At 36.6% G+C, this 25,537-nt stretch overlaps 1 protein-coding gene and 1 long non-coding RNA gene across 5 annotated transcripts in view; one reads left to right on the top strand and one right to left on the bottom strand.

The window, feature by feature from the left end:
* The window catches only part of LOC306640910, a 925,259-nt gene that overhangs the window by 609,914 nt on the left and 289,808 nt on the right, over positions 1–25,537 (top strand). The window lies entirely within an intron of this gene.
* Positions 1–25,537, bottom strand: part of NOX4 (NADPH oxidase 4) — a 367,378-nt gene that overhangs the window by 26,434 nt on the left and 315,407 nt on the right. For all 4 annotated transcript variants that reach the window (XM_079105592.1, XM_079105594.1, XM_079105591.1 and 1 more), the window contains one exon: positions 5,029–5,110. In XM_079105592.1, the coding sequence (XP_078961718.1) occupies positions 5,029–5,110 (82 nt within the window). The remainder of the gene's footprint in view (positions 1–5,028; positions 5,111–25,537) is intronic.

A 25,537-nucleotide genomic window follows, 5' to 3' on the forward strand; every position in this document is an offset into this window, starting at 1 on the left:
AATACAAATCTAATTATATTTCCCCTTTGCTTAAAATCCTTTCAGGGTTCTCTGTAAACTTCACAGCAAAATCCAAACTTACTTTAAGTGGCGGTCCAGACCTTTCATTGTGTGTGTGTGTGTGTGTGTGTGTGTGTGCGTGCGCGCGTGCGCGTATGTTATATGCACATACATGTGTGCACCCATACACACAATTATCTGGCACTGAGAGGCAATCCCTCAATGACCCATGTACTTCTATGGTCCCATATGTGCTTATGCTCTTGGTTTTGTCTTTTAAAAACACCTTCATCATCTGGTCAATTTTACTTATGGAGAAAATTAAATACAAATTAGATGGAGGATTTCTGTTCTCTTCCAACAGAATTTAGTGCATTTCTCTACATTTAGGTCTTAATACATTACTATAATTTATCAACTGAATTTCTGTTTTCCTCCTATTGGACGCTAACTCCTTCAAAGTCATATATTATGCCCTAACCACTTTTGTGTCCTCAGTACTTATGACCAGTTCGGGAACATATCTATTCAACCAATATTTGACAAGTGAATGAAGGGAAGGATGCGTGAATGAATGTATGAAAGGCAACACAATAGAATTAAGTATGATTTAGGGGCAAACAGATCTAGGTTTAAGACCTAGTTGTACTATGTGACTTTGGGTAAGGTATTTACTTACTTAAATCTCAGACCACTCATCTGTAAAATTAGGAAAATAATTCTACCTGACTAATAGAGTGATGGCAAGAATTAAGTGAAATAATGCATGTAAAGCACATAACACAATTCCTGGCATGTACAGTATTTAATACGTATTATTGTTATTTTCTATTATTATGAACAAGAAACACTTAGCTCAGTAATAAGCACATTATGGGTATGTATACTTGGGACCAAATTAGAATAAATTATATTTTGTGCTTTTATAATTATGTCAAAATGAGTCCTATTGTCATGTGTAACTTAAAAAGTCAATAACTAAATAAAAAATATAGGCATATTTAACAAAATTACTGAAGAGGGCATGAGGTTTCTAGAAGTAGAATTCAAAATTTTGTTAGGGAAGGAAAAGGAAGATAAGTTGGAGAACAGATGAAATTTGGAAAGGTCATTGGTGGCTGTGATATTACCCAACATCAACCAGTAGAAGTCATTTTTAAGGCGCCAATTGAAAATGAGATTGGGCTGGAACATTGTTTTCATTGTAAACAAACCAAAGAACAGCTCTAAATTTTATAATAAATAATATTCCTCTCAAAAACAGTTCTGATATTAGGCAGCTTAGAGAATGTGATCATTACAAGAACAAAGTAGGAATGTCTTATTCCTGTATTTTCAGTGTTTTTTTTTTTTTTTTTTTAACATACTTTGATTAAATCTTCAAGAACTATTGTGTCATGTTTTGCTGGCTTAATTGCCAAAATGGTTGCATGTCATTTGTGGATAAAAGTACAGCCAATGTCCTCAACCATTTTACAATTCCATGATGCATTTATAAGGATAAGAATATTTTATAACCATTTCTATTCTAAATAGATTATAAACCTAAATCTACTAAGAATGAGCAATAACACTTTTTACTTTCTGATTTCTCTCCTCTAACGTATAAATCAACATGTATTTTGTATTAAGTATACATTCCTTTTTTTATTCCACTCTTCTGTCTCTTTCTGACATTCATGCTCTGAGAATTTTCACAGAGCAATGTCTATACATCTTGATGAGAGAAGAATGTCCCAGGATTTGGAAATGGGTCAATGAGAGCTCATGAATGTAAAAACATGATTAATGTACCTTATTATATTTTAGTACAATGTTCCTCGTAATCACTGCAGGTAAAACTTTTAAATAATGTCCTTTCCTTAACGTTCCCTCCCTCCCTGTCTCTTTTTCTGCCCCAGTCTCAGTCTCTCTCTCTCTCTCTCTCTCTCTCTCTCTCTTTCTCTCTTACACACACACAAACACACAGATACTTCAGTAACTTCACTTTTCTTCTTCTTTAGCACTTTTCAACTAATAAAGGATATACTTTTCCACATTTCAGTATTTGTTAAATGTCTCTTGATAACAAGATGCTAAAAATTATAGAGAAACTACATTATAGAGAGACTACTCAGAGATTCCACCCCAAATCCAAATTACCACAGCCTATATTCACCAGTGAGCTATTAGTCTATATTGACGGTTTACTCTATAAATTCTACTCCTGACATTACAGAACATGAGAAAACAAGCTGCTTAACCCATAGTTTAGTTTAAAATATATTTCTCTCTAATAGAATCTTTAATGAATCAGTAAAATAATCAGAAAAGTAAGGGAAAGATCTCAATGTAAATAGGGATATGTCATGAAAGAAACAAATTCTAATTGTGTAAATTTTCAATTTTCCAGAAAATTCTGTCATTATTTTAAAAAATTCATTGACTTTCAGTATCTACAATAATTAAATCAGAGTATATATTAGAGAAAACATAATTTAGAAAATAAAGGCATTTAAAGCCACAGATAACTCAGGTCTTATTATTTTAATTATTTTTAAATCAGGTTTAGACATACACAAATCTCTGCCCATGCACACTTATCCCTTGACCCTTACCACAACTCTCCCCTCCTTTACACATCATCCCTTGCATGCCTAGACTCCCTGCTCCCTTGCTCTTCCCTGAACAATTCAAATACACGCTTGGTAAAGCACAGAGAGACAGAATTTTAATATCTTTTCTTTGTCTTATACCTTCTAAAATTCCATTGCTGACCTAGACATTGAATGGAAAGAGGAAAGTGCTTAATATTCTATAATTTAAGTAAACTGTATTTGATCCAGAATTATTCATATAAATATCATGCAGATCCAGAAACTTTTAATTGATATGCTTTCAGATAGTTCAGAAAACCAAAGCTCATAAAAATGTTAAGTGGTCCTTAAAACAGTGCCTTGTGTTAGCATCTAGTGATAATTTAGCAATATCAAATAATAGTACATCCCTATGTATTAATAAAAGAAGTCTGACAAAAGTATCTAGAGATAGAACTTCCTTCAAATCAATGGAAACCTATTTCTCCCAAGGTGCAAATCTAGTTAATACAATATATAAAATTTCTAATGAACAATGAATGACACTGGCAACTAAAATGGAGAATTTGCAACATGTCAAGATTGGTTCTAAATATTTTATATTTATTAATTCATTGATTATTTATAGTACCCATGAGTGTTAGATGTTTTCTTCAATATCATTCCTTACAGGTAGAACTGAGACACAAAGGCACTAACTAGGTTGTCCCAGAACCAGCCAGTTGCTTCAGTAATCTACCACAGAGTCTGTGATCTTTCTTGCCATGAGATAGTTTGTATGATATCAGTGAAGGATTTTGGTTCTTCTAATTCACACATGCCAAAAGGAATATCTGTCCCCAAAGAGTGTATACTGAAGAAGCATTGTTACATGATATCTCTATTAAAGATTAGCATGCAGCATAATTATTTGCCACGGACTGAATATATGTGTCTGCCTAAAATTCATATGCTGAAGCCCTAATGTGATGGTATTTGACAATGGAAAATTTGGAAGATTAACAGGCCACTAGGGCAGAATTAGTGTGTGAGGATACCGTAAAGACAGCTGTCTGCAAACCAAAAAGTGCCCCCTACAGCACCTGAGCTCAGCACTTCGAGCTTAGACTTTCTAGCCTCCAGAACAGTGAAAAATAAATGTTTAAGATACTCAGTCTATGGTGACTTGTTATAGAAACCCAAAGTGACTAAGACTTTATCAGAAAAAAAATCTAAGAACAAGAAGGATACATGTGGGACACTACAGTTGAGGAAATGAAGGAAAACATCAGCAAATAGATTATAATCAGAGAAACCACTGTGACTTCCTCTTCAAACAAAGATGACAGGCAGTGAGCCTAGGAGGTAGAAAAGTAAGCATCATCACATCATCACCTTCTGCAAACAGAAGCCATGAGTAAAAATAACAATAGTCACACATGATTACTTCAGGTGCATCCATGCTCCCTGTCAACCTATACCTGAAGAACAATGTATGCATGCAAGGCTATAGAGGCATGTGCATGTCCCTGTGTGCTATGAGGGGACTGGAATGTTACTGCAAAAGATTAAGCTTGGATTAATGTTTTAAAAGATGCACAAGCAAGACTTAGGATTCCATATTTACTTTTGTTACCAGAATTGTGTTATTAAAACTAAACAGTTGAGGGAAATCTCCCCCAGAAAACAAAGTTCAGTGAGTACTTAAATAAACTTCCTCTCTTTAACTTGGTGACCTTCTTTAATATTTCATATATAAGTGTCATTAGCTTGTTGAACACTAGCTAGTAAAGAGAAGCAGAACTCACAGAAGGTGCTCCAAGATTCCACAGGAAGGATCAAAATTCCAGCATCCATCAGCCTCTAGGAAAGAGGATGTGTAATAAAAGGCCTGGCACTTCCTTATCCTTCAGGAGGATTAAGCCATATTCCTCCCACCAATAAGTACACTTTAAGTACATGAGAGAAGAAAAGATTTGTCTCAGATAAGAAGGGTCAGAAGATTTCACTGTCCGCAGTAATAAAGATGGTCAAGAGGAATATGTAGAAATCATTAAAATCACATCTAACATGGAACTATTTTGAAAATCAATTGTTACAATATAAATTAATTCTCACATTTAAGAGGCAGAAAATAAGAAAACAGATGTGGGATCACCCCAAAAATATCTGTACCCATTGATAGAGCATCAAATAAAAAGGAAACACACCCAGACAATGATGCAGAGAGCTTAATGCCTTACACTAGGCAGAAATGTTCCTGTCACAACTGGGTTGCACTTGGAAGCAGGCATCTCTCCTCTAAACCATTTATGAGGGGCTTAAGACACTACAGTGCAGAAGATGCCCTAGTCAGCTAAGTGAAATTACCCAGGATTTTTCAAAATGCTAGAAAGTTTATGTTTTGTTTCTGCTTGCCCATATTTCTCCCAGTGCCCCGACCTTCTCCATACCCAGCAAACTTGTTTCTTACTTGGGATAATTTCTAGATTGAATGAAGGGCACAATCTCAGAGTCTTGACTTGATGGAGGCAGTAGTAAATCTCGAAATCTTTCTGTCAAAAGAAAAATAAATATCAAGCTATGAAAAAATAAGTCACAAAAATAATTTTAAAATATGATTAGTTTCTATTGTTTTATTTTGTTAAGCCATTTTGAACTTGAAATTTACCCATGATTTTATATAATACTAAAGTGTATGTTAATTTCTCATCAATCACTGTATATATAGTGATTAGATTGGTGCAGTCCCTGTCAATACAAAAATAGAAAGTATTCATTATTATAGACTAATAAAAGCTTATAATTGAAAGATTATAGAAAACATATATAGTCAATAAACATGCCAAGAGATGCACAATCTCATTATTAATCTTGGCAATATGAATTAAAACCACACACCATTAGGCAGCATTCACATTAGGCAGCATTCAATTGTCAGAAATTAGTCTCATAAGACCAAAAGTTAGAATGTGGATTAAATAAGCTTTGAAACATTAAAGGTAGGAGTGAAAATTGTAATTGTTTGGAAAAAAATTCAGCATTATCTTTTAAGTTTAACTTTATAAGTTTAACATTATAGCCCAATACTTACATTCCTAGGTATATACCCTGTATGAACTTTCACATGTGACTTTGGCAACAAATGAGACAACATTCATAGCAGTACTATTCAAGATAACACAAATGGAAATGACTCAATTGCCCATTGACATGGGGATGGACAATTTGTGTTACTCATACAAAGGAATACAAACTGCAGTGAAACTGAGTGATTACAAGTAAAAACATAGTGAATCACATTAATATAATGTCAACTGGAAAAATCTCAAATCTCATTTATACTTTTTTTTTTTCTTTTTCTTAAAATCTTACTATTAGATTGACATCAGGGACAAGGACAGATTTTTCAGTAACAAATTGGCAACCCAGAGGACACAAGAGCGGCTCCTGCTTGAGTTTTCTGGGGCATGACTGGCTCTCCAAGGAACCCTACTTCCATGCTGAGAATGCAAGGCGACTGGAGAATTGTTGAGAGTCACCTGCTAGACAGTTCAGGAGATGGATGAGTTTGCCTTGGAGCAAATCAGAAGAGTTATTCTGGTAGGTAAAGGGAGGGACTGAGGGATGTCCCAGCAATTGTGAAAGCTCCTTTGGGAATTCCCCACTTCTCTTCCTGAATGGTACAGGTTGCTGCATCTCCATCCACTTTGAAAAATGGAAACAGAACACAGTAATGTGGTGACACCCTTGGCCATTTGGTAAGCCCCCTGGTGTGTACACTGATGCTCTTGATTCCATACATCTGGTGCCTCTCCTTGAGAACACATGGTCCCTCTTTGTAGAAACATCTGTAGTGTCACCAGTATAGGAGTCATGGTTAAATGGAAATCAAGAACCTCAGGATTTTTGTTCCCTTCTGGTCTGTTCTTGGTTTTCATCTGTTTGTTGGCTTTAGATTTAGGAATTACTCTCTGGTTGTCTGTCTGTTTCTTTTTTATATCCATCACTGGCCCTTTAAGACAAGGGCAATGTTGTGTTTGATCCTATAGGCAGTCTGTTGAGAAAGATCTTGGCTTAACGGGCCACCTACAGGTATAAACCTGTCTAAAAAAAGATAATGTTTTTCTGTAAGGATCTGTCCTTTGAATAGTTTACTGGATTATTATATAATCTCATGTTTAGAGTTGGTCTGTCAGAAGTTAAGTGGAAGATTCTGTATGTACCGGCTTCTATGCAGTTGCACAATAAGGAGTCTGAACAGCCAAAAACTAAGTTGTGTGTGCAAAAAGGCACTGCTTCTGGTATGTAAGGATAGCAGTACACTAGAAGAAAGGGTTAAGAATATTTAAATCCTTTCAACCCAAGGCTGGCACTCCCAATACTGTTTCTCAGACTGGCCCAAGGCAGCTGCAGATCATTTCTCTGTGGCTAAGGGACACCACCCTGGGCTGAAAAAAATCCAAGAAAAGTTGCTGGGCTGTAGAAAAATGGGCAAAGAGGACCTGGCCTCTGTCCCATCTTACATCCCCTTTTGCCCATGGGATGTGGGGTGGGGGAGGTAGAGGCTTCTGGCCCCAGAGGGTGTTAGTTTATGACCTGGTGATAAGAATGGTTCCCCCTTTTAAGATCTGACAGGACAACCCCATTTGGTCAGAGTATATAGAACACTGGGGCAGAGCAATACTTGCTATAACAGTATCCCATAAAAATAAATTCATGGGGAGACTGGTAGGATACAAAACTGCACCCAGAAAAGAAAAAAAAAAAAAACCACAGAAACTAAAACCAACCCATATTTTCTTGGCAGCCTCTGCAATGGGATATTCATGGAAGACTAAAGGAAAGGATGGAAAGGGCCTCCTCCATTGAAAATCAATATGCTTACTGTAAGAAAAATCTCAAAAGGATCCTTGGGGTACAATTGACAGAGGGGACCTCACTTAAAGTTGATGGCATTGTGATAATGAAAAGGAAGAGAATGCGGACTCAAAAATATCCTGTGCTCCAACCCTTTGAATGCAACCTGGGAAAAAAATGATTATTAAATCTCTCTCCTGGGATGAAATTAATTGTGTATACAAAATACACAGGTAACATTCATAAGGATTGTTTTATAATATGAATTTAAGAAAGGATCTGAAACTATAAAAGAGATATAAGAAAGTCATAGGTATGGAGATATATTTTAGTATAGAAAATTAGAAGATAAAAGAAACGTTTCTGGATGAGAAAGTATTTTGTACGGTAAAGTAATACTTTTGTTCTGAAGTTCAGGATGGAAGAGAGGACAAAACTAAGGATGAAAAGAGAATGAGAGATCCAAGATGGTGGACTAGAGGGAGGCTGCGTTCCTTGTCGCTCCATAACACCGGTTTCAAGGAGAGGATATCTGTTTCTAGGTGAGGCAGTTTTTGCTGCTTATCGATCCCCTGGTGTTTACCCATTTGTCTGCTGTGATGACCTGCAGTCTGCCAGCACATCGACACCTTTTTTGAGAGCAGATTGCTCACTGTGAGGTGTCTATCATCTGCCATTTGCCTGACCCTCGCCTGTCCATCGCCTGCCTTACTCCTATCCATCACCCGCCTTACTCCTATCCATCACCCAATGCTGGAGGTTCCCCTCCCGATCGTCCAAAAACAGTCAGCAAACTGATCGCCAACCACCAGTGGATCACCAGCTGCCTGCTGCTGCCTCGAAGTTCACTGTTACAGTACCTGCAGGTTTGATTACACGTGGCTGCCGCCATTTTGAGACAACAGCCAGGCCCTGTAGGACCCCCGGCAGGACTGACTGAGCCCCATCTCCAGGATCCCTCAGCCTGACCGATCACTCCCTGCCTCTGGGGCCCTCACATCGATGGACTGCTCCCTGCACCAGGACCCCCAGACCAACTGACTGCGCCCTATCACCGGGACCCCAGACTGATTGCACCTGGCCTCCAGGATCCCACAACTACACCAAACACACCAGACCTCCAGGACCCCTGCCGAACCAACTGCATCCCGTCTCTAGGACCTCCAGCTGACCCTGTCCACCCCTGAGCTGCAGCTCCCCATTTGCCAACACATTTCTAAGCCAGAGTGGCCATCTTGGATAATCCTGGAAGCCATAGCTCCGATCTTTGGGTGGGGCAAATCCCATTTTGCGACGCCTGCTGGAGGCTTGAAGCTCATTGTCAGGTACCTCTTATGCATCAGGCTACTGAACACTGGAAGGTTTCATTAGTATATGACTGTTATACAGTAGATTTTCTTTTTTCTCCTTTTAAAAAAAATTTAAGTTGTTATTTCTTTACTTTTCCTGCTTTCTTTTCCTTTTGTTCACCTGTTGCCTCAGAGTCTTTCCCCCTTTTTTGCATGCTAACATCCGATTTCTTTTGATTACACTCTCACACTTTCTATTTTCTAAAACTTCTGTATATTCTTTTCTTATCCCATTAACAGCCACATTCTACATCCCTCTGCATCCTCTTTGTCCTCCATTAGAAACTGCAGACCTTATTGCAAACCTGTTTGTTTTACTGAAGATAATATTTGAACTCATTTTGTTTATTATGACAATTTTGTTATTGTCCCCATAGGGGCTATTTGGTCTAGGATTACATAGTGTCTGATTTGGGCACTGCTAATATTGATCTCCCCTTAAAGAAAGGGTTTTGGAAACCTATAGGGCCACTATAAGCCTATAGGGGAAAATCTGCAATACCCCAGATCTGCACTGCAAGTGGGGAAGATACATGAACAACATGAAAAAACAAGGGAAGAAAATGATCCAAACAAATCTAGATTCTATAGTAATAGAATCCAATGACAGTATGTTTGAAGAAATGTCACAAAAGGACTTCAGATTATACATAATTAAGTTGATTCGCGAAGGAAAGAATGAGATAAGAGAGCAAATGCAGGCAATGAATAATAATACAAATAAGCTGAAAGAGCACCTGCAGGAAGCAAAAGATCATTTCAACAAAGAGATAGAGATTCTAAAAAAAAAAAAAAAAAAAAACAAAACAGAAAAACAACAACAACAACAAAAAAAAAACAAATGGAAATCCTTGAAATGAAGGAAACAATAAACCAAATAAAAAACTCAATGGAAAGCATCACCAAAGACTAGACCACTTGGAAGACAGAACCTCAGACAATGAAGACAAAATAGTTAATCTTGAAAATAAAGTGGCCAAAACAGAGCAGATGGTAATAAATCATGAACAGAATTTCCAAGAACTATGGGACATCATGAAAAGACCAAATTTAAAAATTATTGGGATTGAGGAAGGCACAGAGATACAAACCAAAGGAATGAACAACCTATTCAATGAAATAATATCAGAAAATTTCCCAAACCTGAAGAATGAAATGGAAAATCAAATACAATAGGCTTACAGAACATCAAATGCACAGAATCACAACAGATCCACACCAAGGCACATTATAATGAAAATGTCTAACATTCAAAATGAAGATAGGATTTTGAAGGCCGCGAGAGAAAAGCATCAGATTACATATAGGGGGAGACCAATACGGCTAGCAGCCGACTTCTCAACCCAGACTAAAAGCTAGAAGCGCCTGGACCAACATATTTCAAGCTCTGAAAGAACATGGTTGCCAACCAAGAATCCTATACCCAACAAAACTAACCTTCAGATTTGAAGATGAAATAAAATCCTTCCATGATGAACAAAAGTTAAAAGAATTTACAAATAGAAAGCCTGCACTACAGAATGTTCTCAACAAAATATTCCATGAGGAAGCAATGAAAAACAACAATGTAGGCCAGCAAAGTGAGGAACTACCTTAGAGAAAAACCACTCAAAGGAGAAACCAAGCCAACTTGAAAACCAAAAATAAGCCAAATGACTGGGAACACAAATCATTTCTCAGTAATAACACTGAATGTTAATGGCCTAAACTCATCAATCAAAAGACATAGACTGGCAGAATGGATTAAAAAGAAAGAACCAAAATACGCTGCCTGCAAGAGACCCATCTTGTAGAAAAAGACATCCACAGACTAAAGGTGAAAGGATGGGAAAAAACCTACCATGCACATGAACTCAATAAAACAGTGGGGGTTTCCATCCGTATATCAGAGAAAGTGGACTTCAAGCCAAAGTTAGTCAGAAGGGATAAAGAAGGACATTTCATACTGCTTAAGGGAACCATAAATCAGGAAGACATAATGATAGTAATATTTATGCCCCAAACAATGGTGCATCCCTGTACATCAAACAAATCCTTCTCAATTTCAAGAATCACATAGACCACAACACAATAATTCTGGGTGACTTTAATGCACCGCTGTCACCACTAGATAGATCTTCCAAACAAAATACAACCAAAGAAACCATAGAACTCAATAACACAATCAATAACCTAGACTTAATAGATATATATAGAATATTCCATCCATGAATGAGAGGATACAGTTTCTTCTCAGCAGCACATGGAACCTTCTTGAAAATAGACCATGTGTTATGCCAAAAAGCAGCCCTTAGGAAATGCAAAAAAACAGAGATACCAGTTTGTGTTCTATCAGATCATAATGGACTGAGAGTAGAAATGAATGACAAAATAAAAAAGGGAAATTACTCCAACACTTGGAGACTAAATAATATGCTATTTAATGAAACATGGATAACAAAAAACATCAGGGAGGAGATTAAAAAATTCTTAGAGGTCAATGAGAACGATGATACAACATATCAAAATCTCTGGGACACTATGAAAGCGGTACTAAGAGGAAAATTCATTGCATGGAGCGCATTCCAGAAAAGAATGAAAAGTCAACAACTAAATGACCTAACATTACAGCTCAAAGCCCTAGAAAAAGAAGAACAGAATAACAGCAAAATAGTAGAAGACAGGAAATAATTAAAATCAGAGCTGAAATCAATGAAATTGAAACAAAAGAAACTATTCAAAAAATTGACAAAACAAAAAGTTGGTTCTTTGAGAAAGTAAACAAAATAGATAAACCCTTAGCCACACTAACAAAGAGAAGGAGAGAGAAGACTCAAATTACTAAAATACATGATGCAAAAGGAAATATCAGGACAGACACCACTGAGATACAGAACATAATGAGAAGCTACTTTGAAAATCTGTATTCCAACCAAATAGAAACTACCGAAGACATTGACAAATTTCTGGAGACATATACTCCTTCCACACTGAACCAGGAGGACATACATGATTTCAACAGATCAATATCAAGCAATGAAATAGAAGGAGCCATTAAAAATCTACCATCCAAGAAAAGCCCAGGACCAGACAGATTCTCAGCCGAGTTCTACAAGACCTTCAAAGAAGAACTCATTCCAATACTTCTCAAAGTATTCCAGGAAATAGAAAAGGAGGGTACCCTACCGAACTCATTCTATGAAGCTAATATCACCCTCATACCCAAACCAGGAAAAGACACATCAAGGAAAGAAAATTTTAGACCAATATCCTTGATGAATATAGATGCAAAGATCCTTAACAAAATATTGGCAAACCGTATCCAAAAACATATTAAGAAAATTGTGCACTACGATCAGGTGGGGTTCATTCCTGGAATGCAAGGATGGCTCAACATTTGTAAATCAATAAACATAATCCATCATGTCAATAGACTTAAGGATAAGAATCATATGGTTATTTTAATTGACGCAGAAAAAGCATTTAACAAAATACAACACCCCTTCATGCTCAAAACACTAGAAAAAAATAGGGATAGTAGGAACATACCTGAACTTTGTAAAGGCTTTTTATGCTAAGCTCATGGCCAACATCATTCTTAATGGAGAAAAACTGAAAGCATTCCCTTTAAAAATGGGAATAAGACAGGGATGTCCTCTTTCACCACTTCTATTCAACATTGTCCTCGAAACTCTAGCCAGAGCAATTAGCAGACTAAAGAAATTAAAGGGATACAAATAGGAAAAGAGGAACTTAAGCTGTCACTATTTGCAGGTGACATGATTCTATATTTAGAGGATCCAAAAAACCTCCTCCAGAAAACTTCTAGACCTCATCAATGAATTCAGCAAAATAGCAGGCTATAAAAGCAATACACATAAATCTAAAGCATTTTTTTTATGTGAAAAGATTATATTGTTAATTACCATGTGGATTCTGAATAAATCAGAAGCAAATGTAACATCAGCAGGTAAAAGTGATTCCTCATGAAGAACATGCTGCTTTGGTTCTTAATGTTGGTCTCTTCTCTCTGATAACTATTCAGTTACAAGAACAAGAACTAGAAAAATTGCTCACCAATCATGCTAAACATCTGTGGTCATTAAAGGCAGCAGATGGCCACCATTTCCCTGCATTCTTCCTGGATCTAGATAGTCTCTAGGAACACAGTCCTCTTCTTCAACACAAAGCCAGTCCCTATGGTCTTGGCTGCTCTTCTTCAGGCAGTTGGTAGAGGGTTCCTTACCTGCATCCCACAATGGATCACGTGGACAAGGGTACACAGACCACAGCAAGCAGGACGACCAACATCCTAACTCTACATCCTGCTCAGCCCCTTCCAAATACTCCTTTGTGCAGACACTACTGAATTTTAGTAGTGTCCTCTTCCTCCAGGAACAAGGACAGCAGTGACTCTCATTCATGAAGTAAGGCCTTTGCTCCCACAGATTCCTTTCTGAACACAACCATGATAGCTCTATAAGACACAGAACCCAAGATGAGCAAGGTATCTTGCCAAGAAATCTCTATGAAAGAGACACTTTACTGATAATTGATACTGCTCAAACATCCCTGCACTTTGACATGTCATGGCATTTAACAGGTTCTGACTTGTAGTTATTCCACAGTATGCAAGACCAGAAGCTAATGTTGAGGAATCAGAGACTTATTCTTCTATGAATTCTGACATGGAGTAATATGTGAGAATTGGGAAATAATGTCACACTCCAGTACATTTGTTACAGTCTTCTAGGATGGAATCACTGGTGAATGCTCAGGACACTCCCTTGATGAATGAACTATCCAGGGTCACAGTGTCTGTCTGATTTCTCACCAGAATAAATCTTCTCAGGACAACAAAATCACAAATGTTTGACCAAAAAAATCAGCACATTTCTGACACGTTGAAGGTTGCACTCTGAGTCAATCATTCTGTTTCAGGGATTTAAGCCCTTGGATTTAATCTCCATCATGCACAGGACTCTTGTACAGCTTTCTCAAAGATGTCCCTTTAATGCCCACTGGATTCTGAGGCCTGGAAGCCTTTGTCCTATGTGCTCTGAGTTTTACAGATGTTGCTCTGTAGCATGGACTTTGACTACTGCTTGTACTCATGATGTGGGGATGCCACCTTCCTTGCATTCAAGCTATATCTCCAGAACCTCTTCTCCAATGGTGTGCAAGCTGTGAACTGTGCCAGAAGACCTTGGCACATGCAGACATTTCTGTGGAGGATCAACTTAATGTCTGTGGAAACAGGAGCACCGAAGACAGGCTTAGCCAAAGTCATTATGCTTTTGTGCCTCACCCGATGTGTACAGAGGGTTGAGGGCACACTAATGATTTGTCACTATTTGTACATTTGCTGGAGACAAACCTGGCCAGTCTGTCTTAATGACAGACTTTTACCTTAGGGCCTGTTTACATCCAATGCATGGGTAAGGTGCCTCTCCATCACTGACTCACTGAAGGTTACTAAGCTTTAAATGAGGCCGAAGGCTCTGCATTTTCATTACACATGGGAGATACTTTCTCCATTAGGAACTCTCAGTGGTCTTGCATGGAGTGAATGCTGAGAATTTGCCTAATACACTTGTGCCTTCTTCTCTAAGATGGGATCTTAACAATGTGCATGGTAGGAAATGTCAGTGAACACCTTCCATGCCCTCTTGGTGTGGATCACACAATTGGACAGATACAACCCACAGGCTTTGCCAATCATCACATTTATAGGGTTTCTCTGTACCACAACTGCTTGGTATGGGAGAACTCAATCTGAAGATCTCAGCACATTTATTACCTTGGGTTTTGTTTTGTTTTGTTTTGTTTCTTCCTGATTTGGGTTTGGGGATTGAACCCAGGGACACAAACATGCTAGGTGATCATTCTCCCATTGAGCTACATCCCCAGTTCTTTATTTTGAGGCAGTCTGCCCATGTTCTTCAGGCAAGATTTGCACTTGTCATTCTCCTGCCTCTTTCCAAAGTAGCTGGGATTAAAAGTGAGCCACCTAACGCATTTTTATATGCAAGCGATGAAACATCTGAAAGGGAAATGAGGAAAACAACTCCATTTGCAATAGCCTCAAAAAAAAAATAAAATAAAATACTTGGGCATCAATCTAACCAAAAAGGTAAAAGATCTCTACAATGAAAACTATGAAACATTGAAGAAAGAAATTGAGGAAGACCTTAGAAGATGGAAGGATGTCCCATGTTCTTGGATAGGCAGAATTAATATTGTCAAAATGGCCATATTACCATAAGTGCTATACAGATTCAATGCAATTCCAATCAAAATCCCAATGATGTACCTTACAGAAATAGAGCAAGCAATCATGAAATTCATCTGGAAGAATAAGAAACCCAGAATAGATAAAGCAATCCTTAGCAGGAAGAATGAAACAGGGGGTATTGTAATACCAGAACTTCAACTATACTACAAAGCAATAGTAACAAAAACGGCATGGTATTGGCACCAAAATAGACAGGAAGATCAATGGTACAGAATAGAGGACACAGACCCAAACCCAAATAAATACAATTTTCTCATACTAGACAAAGGTTCCAAAAATATGCAATGGAGAAAAGATAGCCTCTTCAACAAATGGTGCTGGGAGAATTGGAAATCCATATGCAACAGAATGAAACTAAACCCGTATCTCTCACCCTGTACAAAACTCAACTCAAAATGAATCAAGGATCTTGAAATCAGACCAGAGACCCTGCATCTTATAGAAGAAAAAGTAGGTCCAAATCTTCAACTTGTTGTCTTAGGATCAGACTTCCTTAACAGGACTCCCATAGAACAAGAAATAAAAGCAAGAATTAATAACTGGGATAGATTCAAACTAAATAGCTTTCTCTCAGCAAAGGAAACTATCAGCAATGGGAAGAGAGAGCCTATAGAGTGGGAGAATATCTTTGCCACTCATACTTCAGATAGAGCAATAATTTCCAGAATCTATAAAGAACTCAAAAAACTCTACACCAAGAATATAAATAACTCAATCAACAAATGGGCTAAGGATATGAACAGACACTTCACAGAAGAAGATCTACAAATGATCAACAAACATGAAAAAATGTTCACCATCTTTAGTAATAAGGGAAATGCAAATAAAACTACCCTAAGATTCCATCTCATGCCAATTAGAATGGTGATTATCAAGAATACAAGCAACAATAGATGTTGGAGAGGATGTGTGGGAAAAGGTACAATCATACATTGCTGGTGGGGATGCAAATTAGTGCAGCCACTCTGGAAAGCAGTGTGGAGATTCCTTAGAAAACTTGGAATGGAACTACCATTTGACCCAGCTATCCCACTCCTCAGCCTGTACCCAAAGGACTTAAAATTAGCATACTACAGAGATACAGCCACATCAATGTTCATAGCTGCTCAATTCACCATAGCCAGATTGTGGAACCAACCTAGATGTCCTTCAATTGATGAATGGATAAAGAAACTGTGGTATATATATACAATGGAATATTACTCAGCTATAAAGAATAATAAAATTATGGCATTTGAGGGCAAATGGATGAAATTGGAGAATATCATGTTAAGTGAAATAAGCCAATCTAAAAAATCCAAAAGACGAATGATCTCACTGATAAGCGGATGATGACATTAATGGGGAGTGGAAGGGGAGCAAGAATGGAGGAGGAGGGACTGTATAGAGGGAAAAGAGAGGTGGGAGGAGTGAGGGGGGAGAAAAAAAATAACGGAATGAATCAAACATCATTACTCTTTGTAAATGTATGAATATGCATATGGTATACTGTTACTCCATGTACAAACAGAAATAACATGTATCCCATTTGTTTACAATGAAAATAAATTTAAAAAAAAAGAAAAGAGTATGAGAATGTCAAAGTAAGTCATAGATTGTTTGTGGAAGGTAAATCTCCAAAAGTTTGTGTATGTGATTTAACTGGCTATAATTAGCACAATCAGTTATTTGACTTTTAATGTACTGATATGAAGCTAAGTCTGAAACATTGCTTTGTTTTTATCAAGATAATTTTCTTGTGTCAGGTTTTATTACTTATGGAAAGTAAGTCTTAAAGGAAATATGATTTGTGTCTGTTTTAAAGTCTTTTAAATGATTGCTTTGTAAATGGTTAAATAAATAGCTGTTATTTTGGGTTTATAGTTGACATCCTAAATATATGTGACTGGAGATGTGTATACATCTGAGAACACTTGTCTAAGTGTTATGTAAAGGTTTATAAAAATAAAAGTTTATGATTTAACAGCAAGGTAACAAATAAGTGCTTACTTTTATACATTGTGTCTGACATAGAAGGGCCTCACTGCCATTTGAAAACCTGTCTTATATATATTTGCTTTGAGTAAATCTGTTTCTGATCATTAACACTGTTTCCCAAGAGATCTAAGTCTATCCTTTGATTTTTGCTAGTATTGCTGACCCATGAAGATCTGTGATTATTGTTACTATACTATGAATTCTAAATTTTACTTTAAAAGTTAAACTTTGTTAATATAAGGACATCTGTGTAATTGTGCTGCTAACCATTACTGACTTCTTTGTATATTAGATGTATTCATGTTCTTCAAGTATCCAAGCCTTCTAGAATGTAAAGCTTAGGAGAATACTTTACCAATTCTGTGTACTCTCAATTAAAATTATCTGTAGCAATAGTATCCTTCATATTTATACAGAAACAGCAAGTTTGGTTGGTATTTATTTATGTCACTCAATGTTTTGTAACTGGATAAAGGTAGCCTGTTGTCAAATAGTTATATAGAAATTTTTTTGTGTTAACTCTTTACACTGAGATTGGAGTTTAAATGTTTTTTTTGGAATGTAATAAGGAGAGTCTGATTTATAAAGGTTGACAATGTAGAACATGAAAACATTTTGCCACTTTTTTCACAAAAAGGAAGTTAAGAACTCTCTTAACCTTTCTGTTTGACTCATGTTTCACATGTAATGTATTAAGTTAACTGATATTCAGATACACTCAGGAAACAATACGTCAGAATGTTGTAGAATGATATTTTTAAAAAACAGGCAAAGGTCGGCTTCAGAAATAAAATACTTTAAGATTTGTCAAGAGGCCAGCTTCACTTGAGTTAAGGCTCTGCCTCTCATCCTTCTCCATGCTAGAATGGTTCCAAAATATTACGCTTTTTTAAAGTTGTGTTCCAAAGATAGGTATTTGTTGTTGTTGTTGTTTTAAAGATTGCTACGATCTCAAAATAATCAGGTGATATAACACAAACCTTGAGTAAAGGTTTGGACAAATTATAAAAGGTATTTAGATTTGTTAAAGAGTTGTTTTTGTTTTAAGAATTTGACCTTCAGTTTATTTAATTGTTTTTATGTGATGCTGAGGACCAAACCCAGTGCTTCACCTTTGCTAGGCAAATGCTCTACCACTGAACTACAACTCCAATCTTGTAAAAGAGTTTTAAAAGGAAGTAAAATGCCATGAAGAATGATAAAATTATGGCATTTGCAAGCAAATGGATAAAATTGGAGAATATCATGCTAAGTGAGATAAGCCAATCTCAAAAAACTAAAGGACGAATCATCTCACTGATAAGCGGATGAGGACATATAATGGGAGGTAGGAGGGGTTAGCGTTAGGGTTAGGGTTAGGTTTAGGGTTAGGGATAAGGAGGGTGGTAAGAATGGAGGAAGGAAGGACTGTATAGAGGGAAAAGAGGGGTGGGAGGGGTGGGAGGGGTAGGGGTAAGGGAAAAAAATAAAAGAATGAATCAAACAACATTGCCCTATGTAAATTTATGATTACACAAATGGTATGCCTTGACTCCATGTACAAATAGAGAAACAACATGTATCCCATTTGTTTAAATAATTAAAAAAAGAAAAAAAAGAATCTAACAAAAAAAGGAAGTAAAATATATGTAATTAAGTTGATAGATATATGGATCTTAGTAGACACTAAATACACACCACAGATACTTTAGTGTTCACTTTGTATTTTCCCTGTTAAACTTTATAACTCTTGCCTATTAGTGTTTTGTGCAAGTACTACTTCTAACAAAACCTGGATTAATTTAAGACAATAAGTTATCACCTACAGGACAGATAGGATATAATGCTGACTTCCAATCTAATACTGACCCCCAATTAAATGAAAGGAGTAACTAAAAGTATAGGTATTGAAGGTGTAACCTGTTACTCCCACTTTATGACTGGTGAAATTGGTCTGTTGGATGTTCAAAACCAAAAACTTGGAGACCAAAGTCAAGGAAGTAAAAGGGCCAAGGAAAAAGCAGCCAATATTTTGGCCCTTGCCCTCTAAGGTCAACCAGGACCCAGAGAATGAGAGAACCCCTCTAAGGGCCTTGCAACTCTGGTGCATATCAGGGGATAGAGAGGACCCTAGAGAACAGGAAGCCAACGAGTACACCTTCTGCAAAGAGGAGGGTCATCGGAAAGGATATTGTCAATGATGCTTCAAAAGGAGATCCACATGAGCAACAAGACCCTGACCCCTCCTGGCAGATGGCAGAACTGGTAGAGGAAGGCAAAAGGAGCAAGAGGCTTCTCACAGGTTCTGGAGAGTGATCTCCGAGAAATCTCAGATGACCCTTAGAGTAGATAAGAACAAGGTCAATTTTGACTAACTTGGTCTTGAATACCTGGCAGGAGAATATGACCAAAGCACAGTCAAACATGGACCTGTGGACTGCCCTGATGCTAAAACGCTTCAACTTTCCATGCCCGACCTGATGGAGAATAAGGACTTCAGGTCACTTACTCCATTTCACCCTCTCTCAGCAGGAAGTAGTTTGGAGATGTCTTCACCCATTTTTCCATAAAATGGGAATGTAGAAATTGACAGTGGGGAAACATAACAGTGGTCCACTTTATGCCCTTGTTGCTCTGCAACTACAACTTATTTTTAAAATGGACATGCTTCTTTCTCTTATTTTCTGCCTCCTCTTCCTCAATAATCTCTCCTCCTAAAAAAAAAGATTACCTTCTTCCCCATTTTAGGCAGTTATCTGTCCTTGAGAACACACTCCCAGCAGGGATGAAGTAATTCAAACTTGGAGATGGTACCAGAAATTCTAAGAAATAACTATCTCCCAAATTAACAAGTGAATTTCAACTCCAGACAGAAAAACACCTGAAATGTAGCCTTTGATTTACTTCTTTAAAAGCTCCATTTCCCCTGATAGGCAGAATCACAGCCTTTAGAAAAGGAGTCCCCTGTGTTTCTCCTTTGCTAATAAAGCAATAAAACTTCTTTTTCCTTTTTCTCAAAAAAAAAAAATTTATCAAGTTAAAACAACTAAGAGGTGTATTATTTAGGTATGCTGTATATGAAACAAAGCAAATGATTAAAAACATAATGATGCACGCAATTCAGGCTAGTGTTTGCCTTTTATGAGGGGTAGAGGAAGAAAATAGAAGAGAAGCAAAAAGGTAGGTATAAATAATTGTTGATGTTTCATAGGTATTAATTAGACATGAATAAATTAGGGCTAAAGGAGTGAAATAATGAGAGTAGACCATGTATCAAGTTTGGATAAAGAAAATTAAATGCATATAAAGCTCACAGTGAAGGAGGTAAGGGGGAATGTAGAGAGGAAAGGAAAAACAAAGGGTAAGGAGGGAGGAAGAATCTTCAGTGCTGCCCCGGAAATACTTACACCGCATAGATTAGTCTCTATATTCTAATATTAATTCCCACATTTTAGGACCAGGTATTCATTACCTCTAGAGTCTTCCTTATGGGACCATTTCCTACATCCTTCCATTACTCTTTCTTTCTGCTGAAATTGGAATCAGGGCTCTTGTTCTGCCTCCTGGTCTATACTTAGTCTTAGGATTTCATCAATGTATAAATTTGTCTATATACTGCTCTCTCTTCTAGTAGATGGACATTGTACCAGAAAATTATTTGAAGTGTATTCAAATGCTAGATAAATATTTGTTGAAGGAAAATTTCCAATGTCCATCGACAGAGAAACTGTCCAGGTAACTCTTCATGACTCTTAGAAGAGACCAACTGGTTGTGTGTCAACCAGAAAAATAAACGCCCTGTGCTTTAGCCTTGATGGTCAAACTGAAGTGGAGTGCAAAGCCAAAGCTCCCACTTGCAATAAATTCATCACTAACTAAAAGTGAGCAACTTTCAACAAATACTAAAAATTTATACACAATGATAACTGCTATTTTCCAGTTAGTGAGTCGTTAGTTGTATGTTAACTATTTGGCAGCATATTGGTTACAAAACATCACTGAGAAACAGAACATACATTCTATCTTCATATTTGTTCAAACGTTGAATGAGAGTAATTAACTGGCTTCCACTCTGATTTTTGTTTTTGCTACTCGGATAGTTGTACAATATACTTGGGGAAGAACTAATGAGATCCAAGAAACAGAGGTGGTTGTACCCTGAAGTCTAGAAATCCAAAAACAGTTATCATTTCTCCTTTATTTATACTCACTAACTATACTAACATACTTAGCAAAACCAGCTATCTACAAAAAAAGATCACTTACATAGCAAGTCAAGCTGTGAGGAAATCTATAACTACGATTAGTAATGAAATATCTTTTAGTCTGAATATAATAAATGTGAAAAACACAGTGAACATGAACTGAAGCCCTCAAATAGTTATCATGACTGTCAAAAGAAACACATATACACAAATTGAAAATTTATGTAGTATCTTGAAATTAGATCCTTTTTCAAATTTTTATTTTTATTATTGTATTCATAAATTTCTAAATGTGAACAGTTTTATCCCATGAAATCATATTGATTGTTCACTTAAGAGAATAAATATTAATGATAAAAATTACTCTTAGATAATTTACTTATTTTGCATATCTTAGGTTCTCCTTTGGTTTCTCAAATTTATGCATATCATCAATTATTTAATTATTATCCCATTCTTCATCTGATTCTGGGGAAAAGACCAAAAGAATTTGATTTTTCCTTTATTAAGAAACAGAAATTGTAAAATGCTACTTCTTTTCTTGCAGCAAAATGTTAAACCATCTGCTTTTTCAGCAGGCCCAAATTACTTCTTAAGTATCTACTGCTAGAGTTCAGTCCTTTCACAGGGCTTCTTGGAACAATTTCATTAAATCCACTGAAAAGAACCAGAGGATTTTCTGCAACGTGATATTGTGATAGACTGACTAATGATGTGATAAAATGTCTGAACATGATTTTCTACCAGTAGAGGATATTTCTTAAGTAACACAAGCTTTTGTAGACTTTTACCCATTCTTCCTTTCATTCAATCAACAAAAAGATTTTGAGGTTGCCAGACCACACTACACAGTTACATTAATTTGCATTCTCTGGACAGTCAATTGTGAGACAATATACTTAACTGTTTAAAAACAAAGATGAGAAATATACTCTTTCCAATTCTAATTCAAACTTTGGATACATATACCGTGACCCAGTTTAATCTCCCCTGTTATGGAAAATGACCAATCTCTAATTATTGAATATGAAGAATATGCCAAATGAAATAATAATTTACATAACAACAAATAGTATGCAAACATACTTGTTATGAAAATAAAATTAAAACTAATCTTGCAACAAAATATTTTCAAAAGGTAATGAAAGAAAATAATAATTTAAGGGGGAAAAAAATCACAGTAATAAATACTATTCCAGCACTGTGTCTCACACATAGTAATCTCAGTGACTTGGGAGTCTGAAGCAGGATGATTACAAGTTTGAGGCCAGCCTTAGCAATTTAGGAAGACACTGTCTCAAAATGAAAAATAAAATGACTGGGGGTGAAATTCAGTGGTGGAGCACCCCTGAGTTCAATCACTGGAACATTAAATAATTCAATTCATACATATATTTTACATCTAAAGACTAGATCATAGTGACCTTGTTATTTTCATCAGTAACAAACTAAAAAGGATCTGTTTTTTTGGAGGGATGCCATCAGGCAAGTTACAGCAACTTCAAATCATTGTTTTCTTGCAGGTGATTCTCCTTCCTTAATTTCCTCTTCATTGTGTCCAATATAAAAATAAATATTTCAACTGCTGTTGAACATTACACTATCATGGGTAAGGAGAGAAAAATCAAACATCTTAAAGGGTGAACATACTTCCCTCAAACAAGTGAAAAGAACTTCCTTACATTTTTCTTAATAGGTAAGCAGTTTTCTCCTCTTGCTCTTAATACATTACTCTCCATTTGTAAGTTTAAATTTTTGCAAAATGAACTGAAATGAAGTCCTTAAGCAAGTTCATTAAACCGGCCCATTAAAGACTTAACATTAGTTTTTTAAAACAGCTAGTATAATGTGATATGTAGTATCAAAAGTTATGCTACAAGAAAAGAGACATTACCCCCTCCCAGAAAACTAAATTGTAAAATTATTCTATCATAATATTTATATTATTTTCATTTATTTTGCAATGAAGGCTGAAGATTATTTTATAATACAGGAAGTATTATAAGTGAGTCTATGTAGATGGTAAAGGGACAAATTTTTACTCATAGCTTGCAGCACTTAAAAGCAATTGATTATTATAGAAAAGATGATTGATAAAAGAGATCTTAAGTATTATCTCACATGCACACACACACATACACATACACTTTTAATTCCATGAAGTGGTGGATATGTTGATTAGTTTGATTGTGGCAATCATTTCACAATGCATATGTACAACAAACATTGCATTGTATACCATGAATATATACAGCTTCTATTTGCCAATTCTAGCTAAATACAGAAGAAAAACAAGAATTTCTTTTGGAAAAGAAAAAAAGAATAGCCCCTGAACTTGTCAGAAAGCCTGAGTCCTTGGCCTACTCTGACCTCTATTCCTAATTTCTTTTCTCCAGTGATACTATGTCAGATGAGTTCAGGGATCTTTCCACCTTGAGTTGCTTCAAGAACATATGCTTGGGGAAATGAGAATGTTGTGGCCAAAGTCTCTGAAAGGAAGTGAGGTCATGAGTCTTTGCCTAGGACAATATTCATCTCAGAATTTTATTTTCTAAAATTTAATAATAAGAAAAAAATAAGCTAGGGGTGTTGTGTTTGAAATAGAAAAGTATTCCCCAAAGTTCCCTCAGTGAAGGACTGGTTGCCAAGCTGTGAGAAGGACAGGCAGGCAGCATGCAGCCTTCAGCCATCAGCTCTGTCTGGGTCTGCCTCAGGTGCAAATGTAATCACTTTCACTGAACAGCTCACAGCCAGTGAATGATCAAGACAGGGATAATTTAGTCCTTTGCAGGCAACTTGAAAGAGTAATATTTGCTCTAGAGCTTCCACCAGCTTAGCTGGGCTTGACCAAGTCTCTATGGTGGCTCAACTCTGCCTCTTCATTCACCTTCCTCTCACAGATGCTGATTCCTAAAAAACATTACACAGTCACAAACTCCTCAGTATCAGCTTCTCACTGGGGAACACAATTATACAGAAAATGGGGTTGTTAGACCTCCCCTTTGTCCTGAGAGTTTCTGCCATGTTCTTGGAGACAACTGTGTGAGGCACATATGTATGTGATTAAGTAGAACAAAGGTCAGCAGTAAACCACTTCCCTTTTTCCAGTCTTTTCCAGATGTTTTGTAAATAGCACCTCTGTTGCATGTGCAGGTGCTCATTATTAAAATAAAATACTCTCAGATACAGGTATCCCAGGACAAGTAGCACCATCTGACATGGTCTGATGGTAGGCAAAATAGGCAAGTGTGCAGTAGGCCACATGGTTGATTAGCTAGTTGTGGCATGTCCCATGCTGCAGACCATGAGATGTACAAAGCCATCAAGACTTCAGGTCCTGGGGTCAGTGGAAAACGTATAAAGTTATAATTTATGGTGAAGTGTAAAATGTATAGGAAATAGAAGTTATATAGCCTGCCCTGAGGTACAAAGTGTAGCTGGAACACTCATAAATTTATTATAAGGTAACAAATAATTTCAATAGCAATATGCTAAAAACAAATTTTAATAAACCTATTCATTGTTTCCTTTTCTGGTTTCAAGAAAGTGAATGATGAATGTGAAATTTGAACAAAATGTCAATATTTGCCATCTGGGAAGATTTTATACTCTTGGTTTCACTAACTTGATTTCACTGAACATATAAAAACACACAAACCTCAAAAGTGATGCATATTTTATGAGAACTATGTTCCACAAGGGCAATTGAACACATAGATAGAGGTGTGATAGGTGACAAATGGCATGAACAAATATAGTTACTAGTGTACAGTGAATACATGAGGATCCAAATGACCTCATCCCTGTGAATAATATTCAGTTGAATTTTTGACATTTATCCAAAATGATAAAACAATTCTGATTTTATAATATTGTTCAAAAAAACCACAATTAATACATTGGACAATGAGTAGGAGTGGGGAGAGAGAACGTTCCAAGTGTCCATAAACATTAACACGCCCCAGGGTTCTCCTCCTGCTGCTTGTCTATCTCAGCATTCTCAATTAGAACCCAGTTCCCTACTTTCTTTTTTATCTTGTACTTCTATACCTCCTTACCCTCAACTATTTGTTCCTTTAAAAATAATAAAATTCCCTTCCAGTGAAAAATTTTCTCACTTTTCTATCTCATCACTTTTCTCCCCATTCCCGCAAGTACACAATCAACATCCCCAATCACAGACGACAAAGACATTCTTCACTTTGGAAGCTGAGTTAGGCACAAGAAACTAAGCTTCCCATGTTTCGGTGAGTGAGGCAGGAGCTGAAGGTTACAATTTAACGACATTTATACAAATATGAAAGAATGAGGGTCGAATATGACAGTTAAAGAAGAATA

This window comes from Sciurus vulgaris, assembly GCF_902686455.1.
Source record: "Sciurus vulgaris genome assembly, chromosome: 11".
Classification (NCBI taxonomy): domain Eukaryota; kingdom Metazoa; phylum Chordata; class Mammalia; order Rodentia; family Sciuridae; genus Sciurus; species Sciurus vulgaris.